We start from the raw sequence: 21,976 nt of genomic DNA, 5'->3' as shown, positions 1-21,976 counted from the left end.
CCCCCCCCCCCCAGAACATGAAAACCACCTCCAAGACAGACCAGGGTAACCAGTGACCGCACTGTGTATGTGTCCTGATGCTGGACCTGACCCCGCCTCTGTACCCTGCTAAAGGTCACTGTCCTGTCCAATTACCAAGCCCCTTCCCCCCCTCCAGACAGACTCTCCCTCAAAAGAACCTGACTGAAACAGTAATGAACAGAAACATATTTTTTATTAACAACCAGACAGGAAACTGGGGGGTGAAAGTCGGACGGGGGCTTGGGTGAGGCGGGCAGGAAAGGACTTTTCAAATTTTGGGCAATGACAGCCTTCTGGTGCTTGAGCAGTCTGCAGGGGTGGAGTGAGAGTTTTCACGGACTCTGCCACCCCTCCTTCTTTGGACTTTGGGAGAGGGGGGTATGGGACTTGGTGGCGGGGGACTGCGGTTCCTGATAGACTGCAGCGGGGCTCTGTCCTCCTGCCTCCGTTCCTGCAGAACATCAACAAGGCGCCGGAGCGTGTCCGTTTGCTCCCTCAGAAGTCCAAGAGCGTTTGAGTCGCCTGCTGGTCTTCCTGCCCGCCACCTCTCCTCACGTTCCATGTGTGTCCGGTGCATTTGTGACAAATTCTCCCTCCACTAGTTCTGCTGGGCTGCCTGGGCTCAGGAGCAGCCCATTAGTTCTGAGAACATGTCCTCTCGCGTCTTCTTCTTTCTCCGCCTAATGTGCGCTAGCCTCTGGGAGTGTGATGCCAAGCTGGGTTAGGAGACAGTTGCAGATGTGGCTGTGGGAATGAGGAAAAGGCAGTGAATTCCTCCGAAAGATAAATGTGGTTGTGAATCAAGAACATAGTTTTTCTCTGTGAACAAGACCATGAACCACACCTATCACATGCGCACTCCGGACAAGGTCGAATTTTCGAACCTCGCCTTCACTGCCTGGGCTTTTGCACTGCCGATCTGGGAAGCGGGGCAGGACACGGTACTCTCTGTGGCAGGCAAACATGGTAAGCCGTAGACTTGTGGCTGCTTAAAACTGTAGGAGTACCACTGGCCTCCTTTCACATTGAAAGCACTGCCAGTCTGTGCTGCCAGCAATCGGCCAAGCAGGAACTCTGGCCCTGTCCCACCCCCTCGCGGATGAGCCAGGGAAAGATCCCTGTATGCTGCCCCTCTCCCGCCCCCACCGCGTGGCTGTAAACCAGCGGTCACAGTTCTGTAAAGGAACTTGTTGCAAGCAGTCCCAATACTAACAGTCCCCTACCTAATTCAAAGCAGGTCATCATGAGCGACATAACTCTCATGAACATCCCGGACACCGAGATCCAACGGATGCTTCGAGAAAGCCTGCAGAGACCGGGGCCCTATGCCGCCATGCTATGCAAGGCAATGATACCGGAGTACCTGCTTGTCTCCTGGCGCGGGAACGTCTCCTACTTCGGAGGACCAAGTAAAGCCGCTCTCCCCAGGAACCTGATGAACAGGCTATCCCATTACCTGCAGCAGAGCTTTGTGGAGATGTCCGTGGAGGACTACTGCTCTATCCCCGGATATATAGACAGGATTCTAATATAGCTGCAGTAGCAGGCACTAAAGAGTGGAGCAGCTTGGGCAGCAAAATCATGCAGAACCGGACACTATTTGATTTTTGTTTTTAAATAGTTGTTACTGATTACTTAAGCGCCCAGGGGGAAGAAATCATGATTCACAGATTGTTGTTAGTATTTAATATTCAAGTTTTGTAAAAAATAAAGGTTAATATGTTTAAAGCACTTACCGCTTGATCCTTCGCCTGAATCTGTGTCCAGGTTACATGCTGGGGAGGGTTGGTAGGGGATCTCTGTAACGGTGATGAAGAGCTCCTGGCTGTCGGGGAAATCAGCTTGGTAAGCGCTGTCGACTGCCTCGTCCTCCTCATCTCCTTCCTCCTCTTCCCCGTCCGCTGAGGAACCGGCCGTGGACAATATCCCATCCTCAGAGTCCACGGTCAGTGGTGGGGTAGTGGTGGCGGCCGCAGCAAGGATGGAATGCAGTGCCTCGTAGAAACGGGATCTGTGGGGCTGGGATCCGGAGCGTCCGTTTGCCTCTTTGGTCTTCTGGTAGCCTTGTCTCAGCTCCTTGATTTTCACGCGGCACTGCGTTGCATCCCGGCTGTAGCCTCTCTCTGCCATGGCTTTGGAGATCTTCTCGTAGATCTTAGCATTCCTTCTTTTGGAGCGCAGCTCTGAAAGCACGGACTCATCGCCCCACACTGCGATGAGATCCAAGACTTCCCGATCAGTCCATGCTGGGGCCCTCTTTCTATTGGACTGCACGGCCATCTCTGCTGGAGAGCTCTGCATCGTTGCCACTGCTGCTGAGCTCCCCTCGATGTCCAAAGAGGAACTGAGATTCAAACTGCCCAGACAGGAAAATGAAAATGAATTCAAATTTTCCCGGGGGTGTGGCTGGTCAGAGCATCCGAGCTCGGACTGCTGTCCAGAGCGTCAACAGAGTGGTGCACTGTGGGATAGCTCCCGGAGCTATTAGCGTCGATTTCCATCCACACCTAGCCTAATTCGATATGGCCATGTCGAATTTAGCGCTACTCCTCTCGTTGGGGAGGATTACAGAAATCGATTTAAAGAGAGCTTTATGTCGAACTAAATGGCTTCCTGGTGTGGACGGGTGCAGGGTTAATTCGATATAACAGCGCTAAAGTCGACATAAAAGCCTAGTGTAGACCAGGCCTTAGAACAAACCAAAGACATTGGGCCAGATTCTGATCTCAGATGGACTAGTGTAAATCAGAAGTAACTTCACTGAAGTCGATCGAGTTACCCAAATAACTCAGATATGCACTTGCCTCATTAATTTTGGGCATCCTACTCTGTGAAAGTTTGGCTTCTGACCAATTTTTCATATCACTTATTAAGTGCAGGTAAGTAGCATTGTAAGAATCTGGAATCTCTCCTGTGCAGCCTCACATCATAGGATTTGCCATACCAGATCAGATCTTTTTTCCATCTAGTCTGGGATTCTCTTTCTATCTGAGGACAACACCTGGTGCTTCAAAGGAAAGTGAAAAACCTGCAGGGCAAATGGGAAGAAAATATCTCCTGCCCCTGTAAATTATCATCTTATTCCATGAAGTATGGAATTAGATTATTTATCTGTGATGCTGCTTATATGACCACTATTACCATAGCATCTGAACACCTCCCAAACATTGAATATATTTATCCTCACAACACCGCTTTGAAGTGGGGAAGTCCTATTATTCCCTGGAGGCACTGAAAGACTGAGGGCTGGAGGCACAAGAATCTTAGGCTGGTGATGATGAGCATTGCCATGCCTAACGTCTAGGTGCCGAGAAAATCACTGAGATTCACAAAGCCTCAGTTAGGTGCCTTGGCTCCCTATACAATGAATGGGGAGAGATAGACACCTCAGAATGGGATTCACAGAAGTCAGCATAGAATCATAGACGATTAGAGTTGGAAGAGACCTCAGGAGGTCATCTAGTCCAACCCCCTGCTCAAAGCAGGACCAACCCCAACCAAATCACCCCAGCCAGGGCTTTGTCAAGCCAGGCCTTAAAAACCTCTAAAGATGGAGATTCCACCACCTCCCTAGGTAACCCATTCCAGTCCTTCACCACCCTCCTAGTGAAATAGTGTTTCCTAATATCCAACCTAGACCTTCTCCACTTCAACTTGAGACCATTGCTCCTTGTTCTGTCATCTGCCACCACTGAAAACAGCCGAGCTCCATCCTCATTGGAACCCCCCTTTGGGTAGTTGAAGGCTGCTATCAAATCCCCCCTCACTCTTCTCTTCTGCAGACTAAATAACCCCAGTTCCCTCAGCCTCTCCTCGTAAGTCATGTGCCCCAGCCCCCTAATCATTTTCATTGCCCTCTGCTGGACTCTCTCCAATTTGTCCACATCCTTTCTGTAGTGGGGGGGTGGGTCCCAAACTGGATGCAATATTCCAGATGTGACCTCACAATTGCCAAATAGAGGGGAATAATCACTTCCCTCGATCTGCTGGCAATGCTCCTACTAATGCATGGTTGGTGGCTCCTAGCCTAAAATAGCTAATGGCAGACGGCAAGCTGAGGGGTGTGTGCTAAGCCCTTCTTAGCTAAGCCCTGCTTATCAAATTGATAAACTAAACAGTAATAAGTCACTGGGACTAGATGGTATTCACCCAAGAGTTCTGAAGGAACTCAAATGTGAAATTGCAGAACTACTAACTGTGGCTTGTAACTTATCATTTAAATCAGCTTCTTTATCAGATGACTGGAGGATAGCTAATGTATGGATGCCAATTTTTAAAAAGGGCTCCAGAGGTGATCCCGGCAATTACAGGCTGGTAAGCCTGACTTCAGTACTGGGCAAACTGGTTGAAATTATAGTAAAGAACAAAATTGTCAGACACATAGATCAACATAATTTGTTGGGGAAGAGTCAACATATTCTTTGTTTTCTACTAGAATTCTTTGAGGGGGTCAACAAGCATGTGGACAAGGGGGATCCAGTGGATATAGTGTACTTAGATTTTCAGAAAGCCTTTGACAAGGTCCCTCACCAAAGGCTCTTAAGCAAAGTAAGCTCTCATGAGATAAGAGGGAAGGTCCTCTCATGGATCAATAACTGATTAAAAGATAGGAAACAAAGGGTAGGAATAAATGGGCAGTTTTCAGAATGGAGGGAGGTAAATAGTGGTGTCCGTCCCAGAGGTCTGTACTGGGACCAGTACTGTTCAACATATTCATAAATGATCTTGGAAAACAGGGTAAACAGTGAGATGGCAAAATTTGCAGCTGATTCCCCGCTATCTGAGGAGGAGAATGGATCTGAAGAGAGACCTGCCACTTCTCAGATGAGTGCTCCAACCATTAGGCTATGAGTTCTCCCTTGGGCTCTCCTGTTGAAGCTGCTCCACTGTGGATAAATGATCAGACTCATTGGCCCAGAAGAGAGAGCGCGAGCAGGCATGAGAATGAATCGGTAGCCCAGTGGTTAGAGCATTCACCTGAGAGGTGGAAGATCCAGTGCCCCTGCTTCAGTGACACTTTTAAATTGTTTATATACAGTGGAACAACTTCATCTGGAGAGACTGAGCAAGGTCCACATCAGAATACCCTACAGTCAGTGGTTACGACACTCATGTGACCTGAGAAGTAGCAGATTCTAGTGCAAATCCCTCCTCCTTCAGGTGGAGGGGGGACTTGAACCCGTATTCTCCCACATCCCAGTTGAGTACGCTAACCACTGGGCTAAAAGTCACGAGGGAGGACCTCCCCCACCTGCCCCCCTATTCCAGCCATTTTGTGTAAGCCCACCTATAGGGGCCCATTCCGGTAGGCAAGGTCTGAGTGCACTTACCAGATCGGGTCGCACAGGCAAGTTAGACAGAGGAACACCTATCTTCCCCCTGTTCATGCATCACGCTGGGGCGTAGGGATCCAGACACCTGGTGTGCGGCTGCAGTGTGCATGTGCAGGGGCAGGAACACAGGCACAGATGAAACTTTTACTGAAAAACGTATGGAGTGAGTGAGTTTAGGTGCCTACAGTGTTTGGGGCAGCTGAGCAGGGGTTTTGTGAATCCCAGTGGGGCCTGATTCTGGGATGCAGGTGCCTAAAATGGTAGTTAGGCACCTATGTCCTTTTGTGACTCTAGCCCGAAGGGATTTGCCCAGGTCACACAGGATGTCTGTGGCAGAGCAAGGAATCCCAAGTTCCAGGCTTGTGTCCCAGGGGACCATCCTCGGTCATCCCTATTATCTTACCTTTCATAGCTACAAATGTTAACTGTGTTACAAGCGCTGGCTCCTATATCTTCTGACCCTCCTTGTTCCTAATCTTAGTTATTAGGTCTTCTCTAAATGCATGCGTCATTCAGAGCATCATTGGAATCCCTAGACTGTGAGATAAAACCTCTTAGACTGTTTACACAAGGAAGGGTCAGAGCTTCCTTTTGTAATGGACACCACAGAAACTATATCTAATTAGTGGTTGCAGAAGATTTATCATTAGGCTAGAGAAGAGATATGTTTTATTACTCCTGATGCAGGACCTGATCCAGCTCTGATCGCAATCAGTGGAGAGACTCCCACTGCTTCCAATGGGAGTTGGACAGGGGGAAAACTCATTTGAAGCCTTTTTCATTGAAAGTCAATGAGACGTAAGCTCCGAAGTGCCAACTTGGGCTCCTAAGTCATTTAGGCACTTGAAAATTTTAACCTTGGTCTTCTGCTTCACCAATTATGTTTGATCAGCTTAGTTCCAGGGTGGGACTGTTTCAAAATTGAAGCATTTCATTTTCAGAAATCTCCCATTTCAAAACCAACACATGTTTTATTTAAAAACAATTTTGCCAAAAATGAAACACTGGATCATTGCAAATCACAACAGGATAGAAGACACTTTCAGATTTGCCAGAATTCCTGTGAATTTCTTATTCTGTTTTTCTGACCTGCTCTATTTTGCATGCACATTAAAGGCTCCATCCTGGACAGTGCAGGTGTGGAGTGTTGCTTGTATAAATTCAAGGTAAAAAGTGATGAGAATGACAGGAAAAGCAGGGGAATCTGATCCCGCAGTAATGAAAGCCCTGACAGCTGCCAACCTACTCCTGCCTATGACAGGGAGTAGCATTTAGAGAGGATAGCTAAGAACCTCTGTAGTATGAAGAGGATCACTTAAGGCCACATCCTGTGAGACTTGTCCATTCTCCACCCACACCCTGTCTCTTTTCTCCTGTGCTCATGCAAATCAGACCATGAGCATGCAGAGTGCTTTTGTTGCTCTTCACTGTAATGTAACTAATTACACATAGTGCTCAACCATACATGTGCACTTGCATAGCCTCCATTCCCACTTGAACTAGAATATAAGCTTGTTTACCACTTCTGCACACCAGGAAAGGATCAAGGCCCTGGAGGAGCAGAGACAACCACATTGTAAATTAATATTCTGAACTCTGCCTTAGAATCAAGTACCTAGGGACTGAGCCAAAGCCCACTGAACTCCCATTACTGACGTTAGTGGACTTTGGCCCACACACCACGCTGCTCACTGATCACAACTAAGGAGGCTCTTGCATGTCCAGCATATTTTTTCAGTCAATTTTCTGCACATCATTCCATTAGCTTATAAATATATGTTGTAGATGACCTTGTCTCAATTATATGCAGCACAGAACCAGGCAGCATGAAACACAAAACACTTCACAATTATTCTAACTCTTAAAAAATGAAAGTAAGGCACAGCCTATTGGTGTAAGCTCAGACTGAACTTGTCTTTCAGTGAATAAACGAGTCAAAGCTAAGATCCGTTTTCTTGTCCTCTGCACAATTTCTTTACATCTTGTCTCCCCCACAGATGGGAGCTTTCAGAGAATCACTAAACTCACAGTTTGTGTTTGAAATGCCCCACAGGAACATGTAAGACCTGATGGCTATTTTAACAATTAGCATGTTCCTGAAATAGTCTTACTGTACAGTATGTATCTGGTGTTTACTGGATAATGCCTGGTAAGCTTCAGTGGAGGAAAAACAAACATATTAATTCAAAATAGTTTGGAGAGATCAGATTTACATGATATTAGATGTAAAAAGAAAAAAAAATCACAGCATTTAGCATTCTGACAACTTGGTATTTTACAGCAGTAATTTTATTTCATTGACAAATGTCACACAAACATAGATTGAAAGCCCCTTTGTTCTGTGTTTGTACAACACCTAGCGCACTGGAGTCCTGGTCCCTCACTGGAGCTCGTAGGTGCTACCGCAATGTAAATTATTAATGATTAATCATTAATAACTACACCGTTGTGAAAGAGAACTAGTGATTTTTGTTATTCTTAATTGATACAAAGGCAATGTAAGCATAGTCTTTGCCAAAGGAATGCTCTCTAAGGATTCTTTATTTGCAAATAATGTCATTTTTGGATACACAGATAGCATATCAATATTACCATACATATTTTCAGAACATGTGCCACATTAGTGCTTCATTTGTGTTGCTCTCAAATGCATGTGACTATGAGAGTTTAACTGTGTTATCCTCGTGGGGCACAAATGTGTGGCGCTCAGGGGTTTTTTTATTTCATCACTCGCAGCAACCAAGGAAATGGATATGAGATCGCTACATCACAAGGGGCCCTAGTTCTGATCTCTCACTGCAGTTAGTCAAAAGCATCTCCACTGAAGTCAATGGTGACACACCAGTGCACAGTGGGTGTAAATGAGAGGAGAATCAAGCCCAGGGTTTTCTTGCAAATGTAGAGCTAAATCATAAAAGATCATGAATTGTACATTGTTGATATTGCAGCTGGTATGACTTACTCTTCTAAGATCTTGTTTGTTCCAAGCCGGTCCATCAGATCTGAGAACTGCCGGTCCTCGTCTTCATCATCATCAGCTTTAGCATAGCTCTCTTCCCACTTAGACTGATAGACATTTTCATTGTCAGACTCGTGCATTTCATTCATAGAGGCCATCTGCCCAAACAAAAACTGACCTAAAATTTAAAGATGTACATCTTTTTAAAAATCTGTTTATAGAGTAATTAGAAGTCATTAAAGGAAACAGTGACATTTATTAGCAGTCTCTCCCAGGCTGTGTCTACACTCAGAGCTGGGGGTGTGATTTCCAGCTCACGTAGACATACTCACACTAGCTGTCATTGAACTAGAGCACTAAAAATAGTTGTGTAGCTGGAGTAGCATGGGTAGTGGCCTTTTGTGCAGGATTCACTGCACGCATCAGGACTACACTTCAGGTTCCTTAAGGAACCATGTCTCCTTACCTGTCTATGAAGTACTGAACATGGATGGAGGTATACACAGATTTGCATTCCAAAACTCACTTAATCCTGTCGTGAACTCCTCTGGCGTAAGTGAACCGTTTCCATCTGCATCCAGAGTATCAAAAACTTTCTCCAGCTCCTCCCGGCTAAGAGGTAGCTGACCATGAAGTCTCTGAAATGACAAATCATGCCTCCATTACACTATTTATTATAAAAGTGGTTAGTGGAAGAGAAGACTCTGAAGAGCAAGATAAGAACATCAGTAATTTAGAATGACAGAACTCTAAATTTCCTGCAAAATGCAAATTCCTCTCGCTCCTCCCCCCAAAAATATCCATTTTGAAAAGTTTGAAATGAAACATTTCAAATTTTTCTAAATAAAACATATCAGTGTTGACAATTTTATTCATTTTAGGTTACTATTTTATTTTTAATTTATTTTACTTCTCTATTTTATTATTTTAAATGTTATTTTTATTTTATTATTGAAATATATATATATGTATATTTGTACATTATTTTCTAGGGTAATTTAATTTTTATTATAACAAACATAAAAGTATTTTATATTACAGTTTCTTTTTCAAGGCGTCTCCTCTTTTATTTGGAAATTGAGCAAATTTGATATGGATTCAGTGAGACAAAAATGGATCAGAACAATATTAAAGTCATTTAAAAATCAGAGTGACATAATGGGATATAAATTAATCTTTAGTATATGTTACTGCAAGAGTCTGATATCACAGATGTAGAGTTGTGTTCAGGGATGAATAGATTATGGGAGTCAAAAAAGAAGTTGTAATTAAAGAACTAGCAAGAGCAAGACTCCCCTCATCTGAATGGGTGTTGTGGTTACCTAGCTTTAAAGGATAAACAGGACTAGATCTGCTCTGTATATTTGGATGGGATATTGAGAAGATTCCCATTGATTTCAGTGGAGCAATATAAGGCTCTGGTTTGTCCTCAGCCCACAAAGGACCCACTGCCATACCCAGAGGCTCTTTCCAGGCAGTTTTATTTTACAAACATAGGTTTAAAAACCCCAACCCATGAAAACAGTTCCTCAGCCCACCCTAGGCTAGAGCTCCCAGGGGATTTTCCCTTTGCCTCTCTCAGTCCTTCCTGCTTCAGAGCCAACTGCAGGATTCTCCTATGCTCTTTTAACTGAGCACCAGCTCCCTGGACTTTCTCCCTGGAGACCATTTTCCCCCAGATCCATGTGCTGCCCCTCCCTCCTAACTGGCCAAGGTGGGAGCACTTGTTCTACCACAGGGGAACTGGACCTGCCTCATTTAAAGGGGCCAGCCACTCTGTGACAAGCAGGCTCCAAGTATCTGAGCTAACACTAATGGAGAAACTGTAGCGTTCCAATTTGCTGGCTTCTGTATTTTTTTAATTCTCAACTTTTGACCTCAGGTAGAATATAAAGTCAAAGGGAGAGATTTGATCCCACCTCAATTTTACACCAGTGAAACTGCATTGATTTCAGTGACATTACTCCTGATTTACATAATGGTTTAGTGAGAGGAGAATCAGGCCCGGTGTTTTCAAAAAGGATGTTTTTGTAATTTCATCTTTAATCCGCTTAGCTAGAAACAAAAATAAGCATAATGCAATGCCATTTCAAGTGGTTTCATGTCACTGAGTCCCAGTGCCCTTTATATCTATTTTTAAATGAATTGGAGATTTACTCATATATAAAGCTCATCATGCATGCTAAACAGCTCCTGAAAGAGCTGTTTCATGTTGTGAAATCAAAGACAAAATTACGTTCTTCTCTTTGCAACTCAAACAAGTTCTCTGTCACCCTTCTCAGAAGCTCACAGCAAATAGAGTTACATTTCCTCTGTAAGTGTAGAACTCAGATCTGAATGGGAATAAATATCTTTTACCCTCCTTGTAGCAACAGACATTAAAGTTCAAAAATATGTGAGGGTTCCCTTGTATTAAAAATTAAATCCTATTTTCTTTTTACCATTTTAATCCATATACATAAATAAAACAAAATGGTGATCCAGGAAGATGCCTAATGGTCCAAACATTCAAACATTTACTACCAGGAATAACACATTTACTACTGTGATTTCAATTACTTCAGTGGGACTACACAGTGTAGTAAGCACTACAACCAACAGTAAATGTTTACTCTAACATTTTTTTTAAACTGTGCAGCCAGTAAAACAAGTAATTTGAAAGAAAAGAAAAAAAATCCATAAACACACACAGCAGAAAACCTGCAACTGGCAATAACCTGAGCATTGATTTGTTTGTTTTTTCAGAATGGGTAATTCTCAATGTGTTGGGCACTTTTTACTATTACACTAAACAGTTTTGTATGTGAAGGTATTAAATCCTCCGAAAAATTGTATTTAAGACATTTCCACTGTCACTACGTTGCTACAGCTCCTAAATTCTATTTAATCCATTAGCACTGAAGTAAAAAATTAATGAATACACCCAAGGAGTACTCTGCATGTAAAACATGAATAGCTGCAGAGTGGGTTGCTGTTGTTTTCCACAACATACATGATAGAATATCCCTCTGAACATTTCCACAGCGTGGGCCTGATCCTGTTCTTGGTGGAGTCAATGGCATTTTGCCAATGACTTCAATGGGATCAGAATTAGGCCCCTTAACTTTTAAAATTATTTCCACAAAACGTTGATTTAATAAGCACAATGTGAACATATCAAAATAACATAGAATATTCTTTTGTTTGCATAAGTGTATTTAGAAAAACGTTCTGACTGAGTTTTTGTACCATTTTATTGGTTGGAGAAAGCAGAGTGAATGGCTTGGAATGGCATTTGTTGACAAAATCTGTAAGAGAAAATAGATGAACTAAATACATTTCTGATTCTGCTGTGAATCAGGAGTAACCCCAATGAAGTCAGTGGAGTTACACCAGGTTAAGTGAAAAGTAAAATCAATTGCTTTGAGTTTTATAGATTTTACATTTGCTTTGAGCTTCCATTTTACGTGTTGGTTTGTATATGTTAAAACTATTGTATTGCATCATTTCACCAATTTTGCTTTACCTGCATATCATGCCGAGTGATGAAGCCTTTGCCCTCCACATCACAGATCTGAAAGAACCCCAACATGGCTAGTTGTTGCCCTGGGTCCTGTTCTGTCCTGCTCGACTCTGTATCTCCTAGTGGCCCAGGACTGGCACAGTCCCCTTTTATTCTGTCCATTGTCACAGGTCTGGTCACAGAAGTATTTTGAGACGCTGCCATCCCATTTACTCCCAAACTCTGGTCCAAAACCTGTATGCCGAAGGTAAGAAAGAGAGCACATCAGAGCCTCTCAATGATGCTTTCCATCATCTCTTAGCAACGACCTCTTTAATTAGCCACTGAAGCCTAGGAGAAGAAAAAAGCTTTTTGAAAATGCCTACCATGATCTATTCCATTAATAGACTGGGAAATGGGATGGTGAACAAGGAAGGGAAAAAGATCTATGACTGAAAGGAATCTCAACACAAAATCAGCCCGTTTAATGAGCAATGTAGACAACTAATTAATGTGAACAACAAGAAAACACAAAGTATGGGCAAATTAAAAAAAAAAAGGAAAAGAACAATTTATAGTCACTACAAGTACTCACTTGGCATTCTTTCTGCTTAATTATCTACTTCCAAGACTCATAGTTTGTGTGCAGTCCCTTAAGCTTTTGGAATATGCAAAGTAATGAAGACTGATGAAAGTCGATGAACCCGTTTTTTTAAAGGAAATAAATGGAGCTGAGAGAGAACAAGAAAATGTACATATGGAATTTTGAAATGTATATTTACAGCATGTGTTTTTGAATATTCACTGGAACAGTAAGAACAATTATACAGTCCATTTTCTTGGCATGTTTTGAGTTGATATTTTGAATAGTACCCAAACCCTTTTCCCAGCAGTGTTTGGAAAAATATATCTTATGCTATCCATAAGAAAATATTCTTAATCAAAAGTTTGGAGTTATATGGTTTTTATCTTAATTTATTCTGAGTGGTCTGATATAAACAATATTGGATTTTCTTTTTCTTTTTCTATCTAAGCCAATTTCAATTATGCTACACACAGCATCAGTGCAAAGAGAAGAGGATTTGCAAGAGACAATTTTTTTAAAAAACTTTATGCCTACGGCTCAGACGTAGTTTGATTTCCTTCATATAAAGTTTCTTTCCATATTTTGGTCTGTTAAAGAGAATAGGTCTGATCACACACTGGTATAAATCAGGAGTAACTTCATTGAACTTAGTGCAATTACTCCAATGTAAAACTAGCATGAATGAGAGGGGCAACAGTCCCCTTCTTCTATTATAGTGAAGTACAACAGTGGACTGTACTTGGGATTGAAACTGAAATCCAAGAAAAACTGCAGCTTGTCCATTCCACAGTGCCTGCCTCCCAAGGCTATGTCTACACTGGTAATTGAACGACAAAACCTTTGTCTTTCAGAGGTGTTAACCCCCCTCTCCCTCGAAAGACAAACGTTTTGCTGATGACAAGCGCCAGTGTGAACAGCGCTTTGTTGGCAGCAAACGCCGGTCGTTGGGGGTGGAGGTTTTTTGTCGTCAGGAGAGCCAACGAACAGCAGCTACTCAGTGCGACTTTTAGCAGCACTAAAGGCTATGTAGTGTAGATATAGCCTTAGTGGAACAGGTCAAAGAGAGCATGGAACATATATGCTTGTTAGCCTGCACTGGCTTCCCATTTAGTTCCAGTTCTGGTTCTGAATATTTCTCCTGATCACTAAGGGCCAGATTTACAAAGATATTTAGGCACCTAAGGTTGCAGATAGGTGCCTAATGGGATTTTCAAATGTGTCTAAGCAGATTGAGTGCCTAACTCACATTGATTTCAATCTGGCCTAGGATTTAAGTGCCTAACCTATTCAGGTGCTTTTTAAAAAATGTAGGCACTTGAGTACCCCTGAAAATCTAGTTTCTAAGGCCCTTAATGGCCTAGGCTGGCACAATCTTGGAAACAACTTCTCTGTTACCTGCTGGGACAGCTTCAATCCCTCCAGGACATTAGAGCTGACCGAACCCTGGCTCAAACTCTCAGCAGCCAAAATCAATGTTTTCTGCACACAAGGCTCCAGGCTACAACCCCCACTACCAAGAGACACAGAATGAGCCTGAGTTATACCACATTCAGGGCACACCCCAAAACGAAACTTTTTTCCTGAGACAGTCTCCAAGGGACAGAGTGGAAGAAGACCCAGCGGGGTTCTTCTGCAAGACAGTAACTGGTGGCTAAAACAGGGTCTGAGAGGAAGAGTTTGGTCTCACTTTGGAGAGAACTTGTTCAGTGTTCAAGCATAAAAAGAGAGAGAGCTGAGACAGTGTAACATCCTGGCTGTGTCCTCTCTCCACAGGGATGGTCCTCTCCCACCAAGCACTTCCTGAGAGCAGAGCTCTCTAATTTTCTAGATGTAATCACACAATAATGTCCCCTATTTGGAAACTATGTATCATAACAGAGCTCATTTTGAGTTCTAATAATGTAACAAAGCTTAGATATTACAGTAACAGGAGCTTTACAAATGCAGAGATCAATTCCTGAGAATGCATATAGCCCAAGGGTGGGCAAACTTTTTGGCCCAAGGGCCACATCTGGGTGGGAAAATTGTATGCAGGGCTGTGAATGTAGGGTTGGGGTGCAGGAGGGAGTCCGGGGTATGGGAGGGGGTGTGGTGTTCAGGAAGGGGCTCAGGGCAAGGGGTTGGGGTGCAGGAGGAGTGCAGGAGGGGTGCGGCAGAGGGTTAGGGGGCTCAGGGCAAGGAGTTGGGGTGTGGGGTGAAGGAAGGGTTCAGGGTGCGGGCTCCGGCCTGGTGCTGCTTACCTCAAGCGGCTCCAGGGTGGCAGCAGCATGCAGTGGGGCTAAGGCAGGCTTCTTGCCTGCCCAGGCCCCGCGCTGCTCCCGGAAGTGGCCAGCATGTCCGGCAGTGGCTCCTGGGGGTGGGGTGGGGCATACGGCTCTGCCGCATGCTGCCCTCACATGTGGATACCACCTCCGAAGCTCCTATTGGCCGCGGTTCCCCGTTCCCGGCCAATGGGAGCTGCGGGAGGCGGTGCCTGCAGGTGAGGGCAGTGCTCGGAGCCCTCTGCGCCCCCCCGCCCCCCAAAGGCCACAGGGACGTGGTGCCGGCTGCTTCCGGGAGCGGTGCAGGACCAGGGCAGGCAGAGAGCCTGCCTTAGCCCTGCTGCACCATGGGGCTGGCAATCCCGCAGGCCGCATCTGGCCCGTGGGCCGTAATTTGCCATCCCCTGATATAGCCTGTAAGAATGAGGTAGTATTCCTTTCAATAGTTTGTAAGCCCTCTGGTGGTGCTAACTGTCTTCTGCGTTTCCGAAGTACAGTAGAACCTCAGAGTTACAAACACCAGAGTTACAAACTGACCAGACAACCACTCACCTTGTTTGGAACCGGAAGTACGCAATCAGGCAGCAGAAAAAAGCAAATACAGTATAGTACTGTGTTAAACATGAACTACTAAAAAAAATAAAGGGAAAGTTTAAAAAAAAAAGATTTGACAAGGTAAGGAAACTTTCTGTGCTTGTTTCATTTTTAAAAGCAGCATTTTTCTTCTGCATAGTAAAGTTTCAAAGCTGTATTAAATCAATGTTCAGTTGTAAACTTTTGAAAGAACAACCATAATGCTTTATTCAGAGTTACGAACATTTCAGTGTTACGAACAACCTCCATCCCCGAGGTGTTCTTAACTCTGAAGTTCTGCTGTAACCAGAACCCTGCCAAAGCAGCACTCTGTGTAAGTTACTAAGTCACACCTATTGTATTTGGTTAGTAAACGTGTATGTTTGGATTCCATTGTGCCTGTGTGTTGTTTCTTTAAAAAGCAGACGACACAGTGTAGTGGGGCAGCAACCCCACTCCTGCCCTGAAGGGCTTAAAACAGCCCTGCGAGAGGGCTGTGGTGGAGAATGAGTAAGCCTGGGCTGATTGGGGAAGCAGCTGCAGCTGGGCCGTGCCCCAATCAGGCTGCAGCTGGTCCTATAAAGGGGCTGCTAGGCTGGAGCTCAGGCAGAGTCTCTCTCTAGCTATTGAGAGAGATGGGCCTGACTGTTTGGGAGCTGAACGGAGTACCTAGAGTGGAGCAGGGCTGGGGGAAAGGCCAGAGTCGCTGGGGAGCTCTGGCCTGGAAAACCCCCAGGCTGCAGGCCTTGATAAAGGCCGGAGAAGGTACTGGGGTTGCAGAGGGGCAGCCCAAGGGTAGGCAGAGGCAGCAGGTCCAAATCTTCCTTGCTGATGATGAGTGGCAATTATACTGCAGTCTGCCCCAGTGAGCGGGGGCTAGATGGGGACTGGCAGTAGCCAAAGACTGAGGTGAGGTGGGGATGGGGGGTTGGGGGTTCCCCAGGGAGGGGAGACCCAGTGAGACTGTGGGGTACTCCAGGGGGCAGAACCCTGAGAGAAGGCTCTGTGGTCCGGGAGGGACATGGGGGCCAGCGGCAGGTGAGACACCGGCTGGCAGAGGGCGCTCTGGAGGCTGGTGAGCTAATTCCCTGGACGACCAGCAGGAGGCGCCGCCGGGTGAATAGTCGCCCCGCTACTCACAGCAACACAACACTGAAAGGTAAAAGCTGCCGAAGACAGGGATCTTGCATCAGTAAGGTCTTTGGTCTTTTTGTTCTATGTTCATACAGCGCCTAGCACAGGGGTTCTCAAACTGGGGGTTGGGACCCCTCAGGGGGTCGCAAGGTTATTACATGGGGGGTCGTGAGCTGTCAGCCTCCACCCCAAACCCTGCTTTGCCTTCAGCATTTATAATGGTGTTAAATATATAAACAAGTGTTTTTAATTTATATGGGAGGTCGCACTCAGAGGCTTGCTATGTGAAAGGGGTCACCAGTACCAAAGGTTGAGAACCACTGACCTAGCACAATGGGGCCCTAGTCCATGACTGGGCATTACAGTAATACTGGAACTACACTAATACCGGCACTATGTTGCCATTTTTGGCATTATGGTAATACAAATGATTAATAATACTGAGAGGCAAGGTTACACAAAGGGACAGAGAGGAAGCCACTGATAAATGATCAGAGGGAGTGGGGAGGGGAGTAGAGAAAACCAAGGCTCATAGGGTATATTGTAGAAGTCCATGGAGGGGTGTTTTTTTGTTTGTTTGTTTGTTTTTTTAACTGGATCCTGAAATGAACTGGCAGAGTTGGAGGAGTGATGCAGTGCTGTTTCCTTCTGTGAGAATGAAGGCTGCAGAATTTTGCAAATGCTGAAGTCTGAAGATGTAGGATTTGGAGAGGTGATAGTGAAGGGAGCTGCAATAGCCAAGAAATGAAAATGTAATAGTATATCATGCATAGAATCTGGGCTGGATTGGCCTCTCACACTGATTTTACACTGCTGAAACTCCATGGGCTATAATGGAGCTATTCTGGATTTATGCCAGTGTAAGAGAGATCAAAATTTGGTCCGCTGGGTTCAAATTCTGCTCTCAGTAACCTTGATGTAGATCGGATGTAACTCCACAAAAGTAACTAGAGCTACACCTGTGTAAAACTGGTCAAAATGAGATCCCAATCAGGCCCAGGGGATATAGATCTAATCAAACTGTCCTTTACTATGAACCGTAATGATTTCTCAAAGAGCCACAATTGCAGAAATAGTCCAAGCTGAGCACCACAGCAAAAAGTTTCAATTCTTGTGGTTTTTATAACGTTCTTTAGACTCACTCTAAAAGGAGAATACTTTGATAAAGCTTAATAGTCAATGGTATATGAAGCAATAGAAATATGGGAACAGATAAAGCACTGATGCAATACAAAGATGCCATTCATTGTTTGATAATAATATTTACCTTTTTGGCATAGGAGAACTGATGATTTAAAAACACTCCACCTTACTTTCAAAATATGCCTGCACCATAAAACAAAATGATTTGCATCACTGGAGCCCCACCTTCCATAACTATCATGTACACTAGCTATGTAGCAAGCGAAAGTCACGTGGCTTCTCCAAGCCAGCCAGCAGAAAATGAAATTAGAGGCTGCATTAAATCCCTTGATACACAGAGCTGCCTTCATATCTGGTCCTGTTCATCTGAATTCCTATAATGTGCTGATACCTTGCAAACACTGATAATAGCCAAGATGAAAAATTGTAGTTTGCTGCATGTTATTGGATGGATAATTTAATTAGTCCAAGGTCACTTCTAAATAATAAAATGGGGCCATCCAAGCATCCATCCATTAAAGAAAACTAATTGTCTGCTTACAAATTGTCTCCCTCCCTGACTTCAATAGATCAGCACAGACCTGACTTTCCACTCCAACCCTGCAGCAAGCGTTGAGCTACACATAAATGGGTACAGCATCAACTGGTGTAAATATCATCAGCTGGCTTAGCTCCATTGAATGCAATGGAACTACACCGACTGAGGTTTCTCACAAGCTGCTGAATCCTGAGACATTTAGGGACCAGTTTTCAGAAGTGCTGAACACCCAGAGCTGAAATCCATAGTGTTTAAGGCCAGAAGGGGTCATTGTGATCATTTAATCTGACCTCATGCATAACGCAGGCCCAAGAATTTCACAGTATTCCTAAATCTAAGTATTCAAAAATGACGAGACTGCCTCAAAAAGAATGGGATTTTAAAAAATAATAAAGGAGGAGTTCTTTTTATTTATTTGCCTTCTGGTTTCTGAGTCTTTATGGTTCACATGGGTCATATTTTCAAGTTTTTTCTCTGAAACCATGAGGGCTAAACCCCACTTTTTTTTTTTTAATGAAAGCTGAGATTCTCATGTTATCTCTTCATTACAGCAGGCGGTTCTTTAAAAAAACTTCCCAATATCGCAAGACTTGTGATAAAATTGTAAGAGTTGGCAACGCTGCCTTCATTCAAGTGACCAAGAATTATTATTTTATCAGTTACAATTGGCTAATAACATAGTAAAAACATGCTGATTGGTTAATAATTAAACCACACAGTGTTTTAATGCCATGTGCTGCAAAGCACCTCAGGAGACAAATTGAAGAGCCACTTGTGTGAGCCTCAGTCTGAGTATCACTGATCTAAAGGATTTGCTTAGAAAATAACCTGAATAGCAAAAAAACCAGATTTTTTTTTCTTTATTTTCCCCCTCTGAATACTATGCCTCTATTACAGAGATTAAGCAACATATCCCCCTTATATCATAACATATAAAGTGTTGAATATGCCAGATCAGCAGACTAGGAGACCAATATCTTCTGTTTATGCACGGGATATGTATGGCATGGGCAGCATTAGTGCTAGCTTCTCTGACACTGCCCACCGATATGCCTCATCCCTGGCATGGAGAGTAACCATCTCTAGGGCTATGTGTGTATTGAAATCACAGGGTGTGATTGACGCTCAAGTAGATGTACCTGAGATAGCCAGTGCTGTAGCACAGCAGTTGTGGCAACGCCTACGTCAGCGCCCATGAGTAAATACCCAGGGCTCTGGGCGGTTTGTACAGGAGTATAGGAATGAAAGGGTAGTTCAATCTCCATGGCCCTTTTAATGCTTGGCTTTTCCATTGAGAGAACTAACAAATGTGCTAGCCATGGTGGTAGTTTATGGTTTGTGATTATATGTCCACAGGGAGCACAACCAAGAGCCAACCAACTCATTTCAAACATGCCGCCAAAGAGCCATCAGATGGAAATGACTGTCAGCCACTACTTGCAACTACATGCATCTGAAGAAGTGAGGTTTTTACCCACGAAAGCTTATGCCCAAATAAATCTGTTAGTCTTTAAGGTACCACCAGACTCCTTGTTGTACTTGCAACTACGTTTGTTTTTATAAATACTGGTGCATTAACAGTGGTGACATTATCAGGTACAGCATTATTCCTTTCATTAACATCTTTTCAAAACAGAAAATGTTCTTTCAAAGACATAAAACCAGTGATCACAAGGAATACTATGCAAATAGAGCCAGAAGATCAAGACAGCAGCAGAGCAGACTTCCAAGCAAAGTGAAGCCAACATCCAGCTGTCTGAATTTAATTTCAGAATGTATTTGTTTCACTGTGCCAAACTGTGAAGGCAAATGTGAATCCTCCGAATGTGATGTCACATTAGTGAAAAATATAACATTCAGTTTATCCCCTGACTGGAATAGATTGGATCATATTGATCAGTACGGTATGTTACTGAAATTTAGCTTTAGTAATAGATTATCTCTGACTTAAACAGTTATTGGCAAAGGTTTAGATAAAGTAGAAGACTTTAACAAAAAAAACCTTTTCAATTATTTCCATACTGATTTCAGAATGATTTGATATATTGGGTGATCTTCAGCTGATGAAAATTGGCATAGCTCCATTGACTAGACCTGGATGAATGAAATGCCAATTATTTTTCAAGGAAAATTTTGAAAACTTGTTTTTTTGCAAAGGTTTCCACAGATTTTTTGAAGTTTTTAACGAAATCCAGGAACCAACAAATTTTTGGTGTTTGAAAATCAAAAAATGATGTTTCAGTGTTTTGAAATTCAAAATGTTTTTGGCTTCTATTTTTTCATTGAAAAAACTGAAAAAAAATTCAACCTAAAGGAAAGTTTTCATGAAAATTAAATTTTTCATTTTGGTCAAAAATCCATTTTAATAATAAAAAATGTCAATGAAATATATCTGCCAGCCTTATCATAGCCTTCAGTGGAGCTGCGCCAATTAACTACATCTGTGGAGCTGATCCATGCACATTAATTGTGTCAGTCTGTGACCTGTTATAAGCATTTCTCAGGTTATTTGGTACTTCAGCTGTAGGTACTGTTCATTCAAAAAATACTTCACGCTTCAGTTTTCTTATGTTTAGAGTTGCTGCAATTAAGAGCCTGATTCTCCATACTTTTGCTCTTGGAAGTGATCTTTCTCATGCAAGTCACCCCATTGAAGTAAGTGGAACAGATTATACGAGAAAGGACTACATGGTTGAGGATTAGACCTCTAAAGGTATGTCTACAATGAAATGTAAGCCCAGGGTTAGTGGAACTCGAGGTATCAAACCCTGGGTTTGTTAACCTAGGTCTTGAACGTCTACACTCCTGTATAATCCCAGGTTAGGAATTTTTGAAACCTGTGTCCCAACCTGGGGCTCCAGCATCTATACTGCATTAGATCGACCCAGGTCAACCCCCCCCCCCCCCCCCCCACATAACCCAGACTTCCTAGCACCCTCCCAAAATGTGACGGCTCTAACCCTTTGTTTGTGGTGCAGTGTGGGGAAAACTTGACTGTCCACCGAACTTGACTGTCCAGAGGACAAAGTCCACCCATGGGGCTGTGGAATACTTCTGGCAGACTCCCAGAGCATAAGTGTGGTAGGGCTTTGTCTATACTGCAAAGCAATAGGGCTTGAAACCTTGGGTCCCCAGCTTGACTCAGGCTTGGACCCTCTAACCCTGTGAGGTCCTAGGTCCAAGCCCTGGGTTACAGCAACTCATGTCTAGAGAGAAGAGGGGTTAGGATTGAGCCTGAGTTTTAACCTTCGGTTTCTGTTGCAGTGTATACATACCCTAGGATAGTGTTTCCCAAACTTGGGATGCCGCTTGTGTAGGGAAAGCCCCTGGCGGGCTGGGCTGGTTTGTTTAGCTGCCGCCTCCGCAGGTCCGGCCGATTGCGGCTCCCACTGGCTGCGGTTCGCTACTCCGAGGGACGTACTGGCCGCCGCTACCAGCAGCTCCCATTGGCCTGGGGCAGTGAACCACGGCCAGTGGGAGCTGCGATCGGTCAGACCTGCGGAGGCGGCAGGTAAACAAACCGGCCCGGCCTGCCAGGGGCTTTCCCTACACAAGCAGCATCCCAAGTTTGGGAAACACTGCCCTAGGATATGTCTACAATGCCTCTGGGAGTACACTTCCCAGCACAGAAAGACAGATAGACAATGCTAGCGTTGCTCAAGCCACTATGCTAAAAATAGCAATGTAGCTGGGGGTGGCACGAGCTGTAGCACAGGTACTGGGCCTGAGTACTTACCTGTGGTCTGGATAGGTTTGTACTCAGGTGGCCAATCTGAGCCGGCACCCTTGCTACCCACCAGCTATGCTGCTACTTTTAAGGACTAGCTCCAGTACAACTTGTGTGTGTGTGTGTGTGTGCTTAAGCTGGGAAGCATGCTCCTACCTGCAGTGTAGATTAGGGTTGCCAACCCTCCAGGATTGTCCTGGAGTCTCCAGGAATTAAAGAT

The 21,976-nt window shown here is 44.1% G+C and overlaps 1 protein-coding gene across 1 annotated transcript in view; it reads right to left on the bottom strand.

The window, feature by feature from the left end:
• The window catches only part of CRACR2A (calcium release activated channel regulator 2A), a 64,396-nt gene extending 52,419 nt beyond the window's left edge, over positions 1 to 11,977 (bottom strand). Inside the window, exons 1-3 of the mRNA XM_029911669.1 lie at positions 11,819 to 11,977; positions 8,840 to 8,951; positions 8,317 to 8,491 (exon numbers count right to left, since the gene is read on the bottom strand). Of these exons, the coding sequence (XP_029767529.1) occupies positions 8,317 to 8,491; positions 8,840 to 8,951; positions 11,819 to 11,977 (446 nt within the window). The remainder of the gene's footprint in view (positions 1 to 8,316; positions 8,492 to 8,839; positions 8,952 to 11,818) is intronic.
• Between the last annotated feature and the right edge of the window lie 9,999 nt (positions 11,978 to 21,976).

The sequence above is a fragment of the Terrapene carolina genome, unplaced genomic scaffold (genome assembly GCF_002925995.2).
Source record: "Terrapene carolina triunguis isolate 2854851 unplaced genomic scaffold, T_m_triunguis-2.0 Scaffold112, whole genome shotgun sequence".
Taxonomy (NCBI): Eukaryota; Metazoa; Chordata; order Testudines; family Emydidae; genus Terrapene; species Terrapene triunguis.
This window is presented reverse-complemented; position numbering and strand designations above follow the sequence as displayed.